Source organism: Bubalus bubalis, chromosome 6, assembly GCF_019923935.1.
Source record: "Bubalus bubalis isolate 160015118507 breed Murrah chromosome 6, NDDB_SH_1, whole genome shotgun sequence".
NCBI classification, from domain to species: Eukaryota; Metazoa; Chordata; class Mammalia; order Artiodactyla; family Bovidae; genus Bubalus; species Bubalus bubalis.
Genome location: NC_059162.1, coordinates 12,530,051 through 12,541,700, shown reverse-complemented (window position 1 = coordinate 12,541,700; position 11,650 = coordinate 12,530,051). Strand labels below are relative to the sequence as shown.

Genomic DNA, 11,650 nt, shown 5'->3' with positions numbered 1-11,650 from the left:
CCTCCACTTGCTTTGTGTAGGTCTTCATAGAACCATCCAATTTCAGCTTCTTCATCATTACTGGCTAGGGCATAGGCTTGGATTACTGTGGCATTGAATGGTTTGCCTTGGAAACAAAAAGAGATCATGCTTATATTGTTGTAAAATGCTCCTTAGTACTTACCCAAAAGAGTTTAAAACTTATGGCCACACAAAAATCTGCACACAGATGTTTATAGCAGCTATATTCACGATTGTCAAAACTTGGAAGCACCAACATGGGATTAAGTAGATAAATGTATACAAAAAAGTGGCACATGCAGACAATAGAATATTAGTACTAAAAAGAAATAAGCTATCAAGAAACATTAATAGATATCACTAAGTGAAAAATCAATCTGAGAAGCATATATACTGTACAATTCCAATGATATGACTTTCTTGAAAAGTTAAAGCTTTTCAGTAAAAGGATCAGTATTTGCTAGGGGTGGGAAGAGAGTGAGGGATAAATGAGGATTTTTAGGTAATGAAACTGTTCAGTATGATACTATAGTAGAAAATACATGTTTATAAATGTACCCAAACCCATAGAACAACATCAAAAGAGAATCTTAATGCAAAGTATGGGATTTGGGTGATAATGATATTTCACTGTAGTTTCACTGTTTTTAACAAATATACTATTCTATTGGGAATGCAGAGAATGGGGAAAGTTATGCATGTGTGAGGGCAAAAGGTGTATGGGAAATCTTTGTACCTTCCATTCTGTTTTGTTGTGATCCTAAAATTGTTCTTAAAAAAAATAAAGTCTCAAGATATATACTTTAAAATGTTGGCAAAGAATTCTCCAAGAGCACCTTGCATAGTTTCTAGAAAAAAGGGGGACTCAGAAGACCACCAAAATAAAAATACATTAATTAATTATAGTTAATTTATAGTAAAAATAAAATGAGTGGGCCAAATTTCATGTTTCATAATTAGCATGGAGTACTAGATATCTAGAGGTTTTGAGGAAACCCAATGATCATTAGAAATTTGGGGTAGGGGAGAATGAAATTTTGCCATTTGTAGAGACATGGAAGGGCCTAGAGACTGTCACACAGAGTGAAGCAAGTCAGAAAGAGAAAAACAAATATCATATAATAGTGCTTACATGTGGAATCTAGAAACATGGTACAGATAAAGTTATTTGAAAAGCAGAAATAGAGACACAGGTGTAGAGAACAAACATAGAAACACCAAGGGAAGAACAAGTGGATGGGATAAATTGTGAGATTGGAATTGTCGTATATACAGTACTATGTATAAAACAGATAACTAATAAGATACTACTGTACGCACAGGGAACTCTACTTAGTGCACTGTGGTGAACCAAATAGGAAAGAAATCCAAAAAATGGGATATATGTATACGTATAGCTGATTCACTTTGCTGTACAGCAGAGACTAACAACATTATAAAGCAACTATACTCAACTAAAAATTAATTAAAAATAAAATGCATGATATTTAGAAAAAAATTTTTTTTCTGGTGATCTTTAAAGGAATGCAACCGATTTTTTTAAACACTATTTATGACTTTGTTAGTCGACTAAAGTGTTGTAAAAACCACCCCAACATCTCACTGACTTAATACAAATAAAGTTTATTTTTTATTCACAACACAGTCAGCAGAGTATGAGTCATTCAGAGATTCACATAATCATTCAAAGATCCAGGCTCCTTTTAATCTTCTCAATCAGCCCTCCCCTAGAACCTTTGGGTCTTCTCTAACAAGTCAGTTAGAAAGAGAAACAGCATGGAGAAGGCAGACTGTTGTTACCTGCCTTGATGTGAAGTGGCATCATTTCCGCTGTGAGAATGGCCCCACCTAGATAAAAGGACCCCTGGCAGCCCTGGTGGCTGGAGGAGCCTGGGACCACCAGGAAACAAGTCCAAATGGGGACTGAGTGTGGCCAATTTGCAGCTGCAGCCTCAGGGTAAGTATCCAGTCCAGGAGAAAAGAGTCTCCCTCCCTACTGGAGATTATGTAGGTACTTGGTGTTTGGTTCCAGCTCCACGGGGCCTGGAGGCCCACTGCTGCCCAGGACTCCTGTAGGAATATGTAGTGAGCATGTGCGAGCTGAGAAGTTTGGGCATTGCTAGAATCTGGAATGGGGCAAGGGTCAGGAGATTCCAGTTGCAGGACAGGTTCTTCGGGAATAATGCATATGCCAACTGGCAACTCCTAAAATACTCAAGGGGTAACATTTTCATTGAATGCAGAGCTCCACTTTACTCCACTGCCTTGCCAGGGCAGGGGCAGGAATCTGGCTGGGGTACCTTCTAGTAAGACAAACCTGGGATAGACTCGCGGCATGTCCAGGAAGAAGAAACACACATGACTGTTTGTGAGCACTCAGTCATTGTCACTATGCTAATTTCTTCAGGCTCTGATACACTAATTTTACACATGTCCACTTTGGAAATCAAGATAAACAGCCATATTCTCGGGTCAGGAGACACTTTTCTCCTGGACTGTGCTAGCAGGCTACTGTCAACCTTGTCCTTCAGCTTCTCAATTTCCTCTTTAATGACACATTCTTATTAGACCTCTAAGACTACCTTTTAGGCTTCTGTCATGTCTTGCCTTCTTGCTTTTTTGGATCAGTTGGCCTCCTCCAACAGCTGTTGCTTTTATCTGATTGGTTCTCAGGTGTCTTACTGGCTAGAATTTTACTACAGAAATTTTAATGTAAAATTAAAAGGAAATCAAAGTTTCTTTTGTGAAATTCCAACCTTGTTCTACTCTACTTAGGATAAAAGAGCTTTTCAATGACTCAATCAAGGCAGTTCAGCAGGTCTCTAGATTCTGCTGGGTTGGTCAAAAAGTTCATTCAGATTTGTCCATAAGATGTTATGGGAAAACCCAAATGAACTTTTGGCCAACCCAATTGATATTACATGGTTTAGGGAACATGATACTAATCTGTGAGGAAAATCAGGAAGACCTGAGATAACTGATCAAACAGAGGCAAAATCTCTTTGAGTAGACACGATCGATATCAAAGTGTCTATTAGGTCATCTTCTTCTCTTTTGTTAATCTAAGTTTCTCTATTTTTCCCGTGATAGGAAATAGGGAGAAAGTTCTCCATCCAGAGGAGAGAGCTGTATTACACACATGACTGCACCTTCCAGCAGGTTCTCTTCTAGCTAATCCTACCTGAAAGGCCACCCCTGTAAAACTGACGCACCTGCTTTCCCCTTGGGTAGAAAGAGCATACCACACAGAGAGGCAACTCTTGAGACTGTTTAACATCTACTTTATTAGCAAGCATAAATGCAGACACATAACAGGTACTCAACTCAGTCTCAGAGCCTGAAGTTGTCAGTTTGTAGAACCAAGCCATGATTCTCTCCTTAGTATCATTCTGTCTTGCATCAGACTTACAGACCCTAAAATCTGAGTTGACAAAATGATATCATCCGATTGGCATGAGGCACAATGATGGATTCCCCCAAATTCTTTCTGCATCTCTTCCTTTCCCTTCTAGTCTCAGGTCCATACATTTTTCCTGGGGAAATTAAAATACATTTGTGGGATTCTTCTTGTTAAATGCACACCATGTTGGCAAGTTGTATATGGATAGTCAACAAAGGTATTTTATTATGGGCATTCAGAGGGTGTGATATTTCTTTTCCAAGTGTCATGAAAAGGTCTAGGATTACAGGATACTGCTCTGCTCTTGAAAGAATGTGTCTGCTTTTATCAGACAACAGGACAATAATGAGATGTTAATTGTTGAAGGTTAAGAAAAAGTGTTGAAGGCTTGAGAAAAAGCATTCAAGGAGCTTTCCCTCAAGTTTCATCTCATTATTTACCCATATTCCCCTTCAAATGTTCCTTTTGTTGTCTCCTTCCTTTCATGTTCTTTACAGACATGTAGGTTTGGTCTTAGAAATGTCCTGTAGTGGTCAAAGGAACAGACCTGGGGATCCCAGGCTGGTTGAAAAGAGGAAGGAGGGGGCAGAATCAATGCCAGAGGGTCAGCAGTGAAGAGCAGGTGACTGGGAGGTCATCTTCCTTGGCAAGAGAGAATTCAACAACTCATATCTCCAGGAGGTGATGGGGGTGCTTGGCTCTGAGAGCAGAGTGTTCAGATTCTTGCTGAGGGGCTGAGGGAGTGAGAGCTGAGCCTGCAGGCCCAGGGCTTGCACTAAGCCATTTGAGACCAGGAGAAAGCAAAGGACACTCAGGCCCTGCCAGAGTCAGGCCAAACATCAAATGTCAGGCTGCCCTTCTGTAAAGAGAAGAAGAATGTACAGTAAGGATGGGGACATGTCAAGAAGGGATTATTTCATTCAAGCTTAAAGAGGTCAAGAAAAAAGACTGGTTCCCAGAATAGGAAAGGGAGACCCTCCCAGATCCTAATCACATACCTATCTCACACTGATGTGAACCACGTCAGAATCTAGTTCAGTACCCCAGATGTATTCAACCAGCTCCCATGTGAGTCACAAACCATATTCACTTATATTAGCACTTCTCACCCTCCACAGTCACAAAGCTCTTTGAGAGAAATGGAACAAGTATCTCCTTTTGACTAGCTAAGATTAACTAGCCTCAGAATGGCAGGCTCAAGACTCAAACACTAGTCTTCCATCACTAAAGCCCTCCTTTTCTGGGCACTAGCTGCTCTTCATATTTTTGATCATCTCTCAGCTCTTACACAATTCCCTGAGTATGTAACCAGGCAGCCCTGCATGCCACATCCCACACTATTACAAAGCTGGGCTTCGGAGTTGTGACTCTCTTGAGTCAGCCACCCAAGGGCTAGGCTTAGCATTTCCTGACTCATATGGGGACAAGTTTTCTGCCTTTACTCTGCTGTGAAGTGAAAGTTAAAGTCGCTCAGTGGTGTCCAACTCTTTGAGACCCCATGGACTATACTGTCCATAGAATTGCATAGGCCAGAATACTGGAGTGGGTAGCCTTTCCCTTCTCCAGGGAATCTTCCCATCCCAGGGATGAAACCCAGGTCTCCCACATTGCAGGCAGATTCTTTACCAGCTGAGCCACAAGGGAAGCCCAACAATAGAGTGAGGTCTACAATTTACAGCTGGAATCCTGGCTTCTCTGAAAAGACACTTTCGTGGATATTCACAAAGAGCCCCCTCCCCTAGCCCCATTCCCACAGATTAATTTAAAATCTGGGTAGTGACAATAGGTAGACGGAGGTGGGACCATCTCCTACAGTATTAATTTACAGTTTGAGACCTGGGGTCCTCTAAGTCAACTAATCCTGAGCTGAGCCAAGACTGATCATTTTAGTTCTGCTCCATCATTTGAAAACAATTTTTATGATTTTGGAAAGTTGCTTCTTTTCTCTGACTCTTACTCTCTTCAGATTTAAAAAAGGTGTCAATTCAATAATTTTCAAAACCTCTTTTGTTCTCACACTCAATAACTGTATGGGATTTTAAACTATTATTATCGTTCTATCCACGACTAGGATTCTCAATAATTCCTTGAAGTAACATAAAGTAGGTGACTATTACGGGCAGCTGTGCAGCACCAGTAGAATAACCTTACCCTCAGAGTTCACACCCCACCACCAGCTTCTTCACCTTTGTCCATGCCAGTCCCCATGGGGACTGCCCATTCTACAAGGCTTGCCCAAGCAGAATACGACCACATCTTCCTTGTGGTTGCAGTCATGATGCCCCCCAGAACCTATGCTGACACTGCTCCAGGGACTACTCTTGCCTTTTGCAATGGACATCATCTAGCCTGATATGCCCGTCTCCAGGGACAAACTATCTCCGTGCTTTGACAGAAACAAAGATTGGCTTTCACAGCCCAGTTGCCCGCACACCACGTGCTCCTCCTTTGTCCCCCAGCCATCATCACAGAGCCCCATATGCCCCTGTGCAGCACCCCAGTCACCCAGAGCAGCTGGTGTCTCCATTTACCAGCCTCTATTTAAGGGTTCTGCCGAGTCAGGGCATGGAGTGGGGCATGGAAAGAAGAAAAAAAATCGTCTACAGTTCAGTTCAGTTCAATTCAGTCGCTCAGTCGTGTCCGACTCTTTTCGACCCCATGAATTGCAGCACGCCAGGCCTCCCTGTCCATCACCAGCTCCCGGAATTCACCAAAATTCATGTCCATCGAGTCGGTGATGCCATCCAGCCATCTCATCCTCTGCCGTCCCCTTCTCTTCCTGCCCCCAATCCCTCTCAGCATTAGGGTCTTTTCCAATTAGTCAACTCTTCACATGAGGTGGCCAAAGTATTGGAGGTTCAGCCTCAGCATCAGTCCTTCCAATGAACACCCAGGACTGATCTCCTTCAGGATGGAGTGGTTGGATCTCCATGCAGTCCAAGGGACTATCAAGAGTCTTCTCCAAAACCAGAGTTCAAAAGCATCAATTCTTTGGTGCTCAGCCTTCTTCACAGTTCAACTCTCACATGCATACATGACCACTGGAAAAACCATAGCCTTGACTAGATGGACCTTTGTTGGCAAAGTAATGTCTCTGCTTTTTAATATGCTATCTAGGTTGGTCATAGCTTTCCTTCCAAGGAGTAAGCATCTTTTAATTTCATGGCTGCAGTCACCATCTGCAATGATTTTGAAGCCAAAAATGTAAAGTCTGACACTGTTTCCAATGTTCCCCCATCTATTTCCCATGAATTGATGGGACCAGATGCCATGATCTTAGTTTTCTGAATGTTGAGCTTCGAGCCAACTTTTTCACTCTCCTCTTTCACTTTCATCAAGAGGCTTTTTAGTTCCTCTTCACTTTCTGTTATAAAGGTCATGTCATCTGCATGTCTGAGGTTATTGATATTTCTTCTGGAAATCTTGATTCCAGCTTATGCTTCTTCCAGCCCAGCATTTCTCATGATGTACTCTGCATAGAAGTTAAATAAGCAGGGTGACAACATACAGCCTTGACATACTCCTTTTCCCATTGGGAGCCAGTCTGTTGTTCCATGTCCAGTTCTAATTGTTGCTTCCTGACCTGCATATAGGTTTCTCAAGAGGAAGGTCAGGTGGTCTGGTATTCCCATCTCTTTCAGAATTTTCCACAGTTTCTTGTGATCTACACAGTCTAATGCTTTGGCATAGCCAATAAAGCAGAAATAGATGTTTTTCTGGAACTCTCTCGCTTTTTCAATGATCCAGCGGATGTTGGCAATTTGATCTCTGGTTCCTCTGCCTTTTCTAAAACCAGATTGAACATCTGGAAGTTCATGGTTCACGTATTCCTGAAGCCTGGTTTGGAGAATTTTGAGCATTACTTTACTAGCGTGTGAGATGAGTGCAATTGTGGGGCAGTTTGAGCATTCTTTTGCATTGTCTTTTTTTGGGACTGGAATGAAAACTGACCTTTTCCAGTCCTGTGGCTACTGCCGAGTTTTCCAAATCTGCTGGCATATTGAGTGCAGTACTTTCACAGCATCACCTTTCAGGATTTGAAATAGCTCAACTGGAATTCCATCACCTCCACTAGCTTTGTTTGTAGTGCTGCCTCCTCAGGCCCACTTGACTTCACATTCCAGGATGTCTGGCTCTAGGTGAGTGGTCACACCATTGTGACTTTATGGGTCATGAAGATCTTTTTTGTATAGTTCTTCTGTGTATTCTTGCCACCTCTTCTTAATAACTTCTGCTTCTGTTAGGTCCATACCATTTCTGTCCTTTATTGAGCCCATCTTTGCATGAAATGTTTCCTTGGTATCTCTAATTTTCTTGAAGAGATCTCTAGTCTTTCCCATTCTGTTGTTTTCCTCTATTTCCTTGCATTGATCAGTGAGGAAGGCTTTCTTATCTCTCCTTGCTATTCTTTGGAATTCTGCATTCAAATTAGAATATCTTTCCTTTTCTCCTTTGCTTTTTGCTTCTCTGCTTTTCACAGCTATTTGTAAGGCCCCCTCAGACAGCCATTTTGCTTTTTTGCATTTCTTTTCCATGGGGATGGTCTTGATCCCTGTCTCCTGTACAATGTCACAAACCTCTGTCTATAGTTCATCAGGCACTCTTTCAGATCTAGTCCCTTAAATCTATTTCTCACTTCCACTGTATAATTATAAGGGATTTGATTTATGTCATACCTGAATGGTCTAGTGGTTTTCCCTACTTTCTTCAATTTAAATCTAAATTTGGCAATAAGGAGTTCATGATCTGAGCCACAGTCAGCTCCCAGTCTTGTTTTTGCTGACTGTATAGAGTTTCTCCAACTTTGACTGCAGAGAATATAATCAATCTGATTTCGGTGTTGAACATCTATGATGTCCATTTGTGGTGTCTTCTCTTATGTTGTTGGAAGAGGGTGTTTGCTATCATCAGTGAGTTCTCTTGGCAAAACTCTATTATCCTTTGCCCTGCTTCATTCTGTACTCCAAGGCCAAATTTGCCTGTTACTCCAGGTGTTTCTTGATTTCCTACTTTTGCATTTCAGTCCTCTGTAATGAAAAGGACATCTTTTTTGGGTGTTAGTTCTAAAAGGTCTTGTAGGTCTCCATAGAACTGTTCAACTTCAGCTTCTTAAGCATTACTGGTTGGGGCATAGGCTTGGATCACCATGATATTGAATGGTTTGGCTTGGAAACAATCATACTGTCGTTTTTGAGATTGCATCCAAGTACTGCATTTCAGACTCTTTTGTTGACCATGATGGCTACACCATTTCTTCTTAGGGATTCCTGCCCACAGTAGTAGATATAATGGTCATCTGAGTTAAATTCACCCATTCCAGTCCACTTCAGTTCCCTGATTCCTAGAATGCTGACGTTCACTCTTGCCATCTCCTGTTTGACCACTTCCAATTTGCCTTGATTCATGGACCTGACATTCCAGGTTCCTATGCAATATTGCTCTTTACAGCATCAGACCTTGCTTGTATCACCAGTCACATCCACAACTGGGTATTATTTTTGCTTTGGCTCCATTCCTTCATTCTTTCTGAAGTGATTTCCCCACTGATCCCTTGTAACATATTGGGATCTGGGGAGTCCCTCTTCCAGTATCCTATCATTTTGCCTTTTCATACTGTTCATGGCGTTCTCAAAGCAAGAATACTGAAGTGGTTTGCCATTCCTTACTCCAGTGGGCCACATTTTGTCAGACCTGTCCACCATGACCCATCTCTCTTGGGTGGCCCCACACGGCATGGCTTAGTTTCATTGAGTTAGACAAGGCTGTGGTCCATGTGATCAGATTGGCTAGTTTTCTGTGATTGTGGTTTCAGTGTGTCTGCCCTCTGATGCCCTCTCACAACACCTACCGTCTACTTGTGTTTCTCTTATCTTGGACGTGGGGCATCTCTTCACAGCTGCTTCAACAAAGCACAGCCACTGCTCCTTACCTTAGACAAGGTCGCCCCTCCTGACTTTGAACCTTCAAATCCCATCAACACTTGTGAAGCTCTCTACCTGCCTGCATTTCTGTGATAATAGCTCTTGTTCTAGTTTCCAATCCATGTGTCCCAGGTCTGTTTCCTTAACTAAGACCTTTTACTTTCCCATCTAGTTTATAAAAGTCTAATACTTATGAAGGGCTTTCTAGTAGCTGTTTTTTTTAATTGAAGACTTCAACAAGTATGTGGAACTGTATGTCCTACCCCTATTATATAGAATTCAATATAATACTTTATAATAATCTAGCACTTAATACTGTTTAAAGCATGTTCATATACAAAGGCAAGTATCATTAGCTGCATTTTAAAAACAAAAGAATTGATGAGCAGCACAATTGAATAGCTTTGCCACGGTTATTTGATCCATGAGCACTGAGCTTAGTCACTAAGTCCTGTTTGACTCTGCTCCTCTGTCCATGAGGATTCTCCAGGCAAGAATACTGGAGTGGGTTGCTGTGCCCTACTCCAGGGGATCTTCCCCACCCAGGGATTGAACCCACGTCTCTTTAAGTCTCTGCATTGGCAGGTGGGTTCTTTATCACTAGTGCCACTGCTCAACCAAGGAGGACTAACAGTTCTAGATGAGGATATATTTGTCTCCAGGGTCCACAGTTGAGAAAGGGTGAGAAGTGAAGAACAAGGAATCAGCTAACCACTAGTTCATGGTGGAGAATAAAAATAAAGAGGACAAAGAGTGGTCATGCGGGTATAGGCAGTTGGCATATAGTCTTTGAGTTCTGCCATACTCACTCTCACATATTGCCCCTGCATCCTCGCTGTGGGAGCAATCAAAAACGTCTTCCAGCTGGTCACATTCAATCAATTTATCTTCCGTCCCATTGCAGTTGACGTCTTGGATGAAGATTTTTTGTTTTTCATCTGCCAGTGGCTTATACAAATTACCACTGGGTATCCCCTTGGCTGCTCCACAGCCCAGCTCCCGGCACACCACTTCCACATCTTTCATGTTCCAGCCGTCATCACACACAGTGCCCCACTCTCCATTCCGTTCCACTTCCACCCGCCCTTCACAGCGATGGGGACCTCTCACCAGTCGCACTTTGGGAGAAGACTCTGCAAAGAAATGAGATATTGGCTGGAGATTAGGAGTGGCCCAGAGAGTACTCAGGCATGTATGCAGTCTTCTTGGAATTCTTCTACCACTGTCAGGATGTGGAGAACTCAAGGGTGAGAAAGTAAGGGCCAAAAGGGAAGACAAGGAAGAGGAGCTCCAGGACTCCATCTCTGAGTTCTGGTTCTGCTACACTCTTGTATTATTATTATTATTATTATTATTATTACAATTTAATCTGTAATTTTACTTGGCCTTTGGAGAAACTTCGAAAAACAGGCTTAATATCCCTACCTTTGGATTTGGTACAAACAAGTGCTTCATATGACTATTTCAAAAGTATACTTTCTAACAGGAATTAAGATGCACCATGCTATAATGATCATATCAATAAATACGTTGCATAAAATTTTAGTTTGTCTTGTAATTCCCTTCCAGCCAAACAAAGTATAGCATACATACATGCATTATTGTCTAAAATTTGAACAAAATCTATATTTCAGTTAATAATACTGTATCACAAGTTAGCTCCCTGTTTGTTTGGTTTTTCTTAACAACATAGTATTCCTTTATATTCTCAGAATTGAATTAGAAATTTCAAGCCTTATTCAGTTTTTTAAAAATCTAAGATAAGAAACTTTCTAGAATACCAACAGTAATCCTAGATGCCAAAATATGTGGAACTGAGTCAAGGTTTTGAGTGAATATAAATTAGAAATCTAGCGCTCTGTTCATACTAGGTCAAACAAGTAAAGTCAAAATGTCATAAGTGTTTTAGCTAAGCAAAAAAATCATATGTTTTCTAAAATATATATATATATGTACACAAAACTTTTCTACTATGCTTGATGAAGGCTTGAGGGAGAATATCAAAAAAAAAAGACCGAGAAACTGGAAAACATAAACTAAATGAAAACTAAAACATGAAGCACTGAACATGAAATAGAAAAATTGAAACAGACCAGATAAAAGTAAAAAGGCATCATATATCCAATGTTTTTAAACATGATGGCTCATTAGAAATACATCCGGATCTTTGGAGATAAAAAGCAGTCCCTCAGCATCTGCACTTTTCAAAAATTTCAAAGAAAATTCTAATAAGCATCTGGATTTTAAAAAGTGACTGCAGGTTTTTCTATTCAATGGTAGATTTAGTGATACGGAATTCTTTCATTTCTCTGTTGACCAGAAAAATGGC

At 41.2% G+C, this 11,650-nt stretch overlaps 1 protein-coding gene across 3 annotated transcripts in view; it reads right to left on the bottom strand.

Moving 5' to 3' along the window:
- Positions 1–3,260: 3,260 nt before the first annotated feature.
- CD5L (CD5 molecule like) overlaps positions 3,261–11,650 on the bottom strand; it is a 45,044-nt gene continuing 36,654 nt past the window's right edge. For 2 of the 3 annotated variants that reach the window (XM_044944172.1, XM_044944171.1), the window contains one exon: positions 3,261–4,259. In XM_044944172.1, the coding sequence (XP_044800107.1) occupies positions 4,240–4,259 (20 nt within the window). In that variant the 3' untranslated portion in view covers positions 3,261–4,239. Of the gene's footprint in view, positions 4,260–10,130; positions 10,455–11,650 lie in introns of all 3 variants that reach the window. The other variant, XM_025287579.2, reaches the window with a different exon arrangement.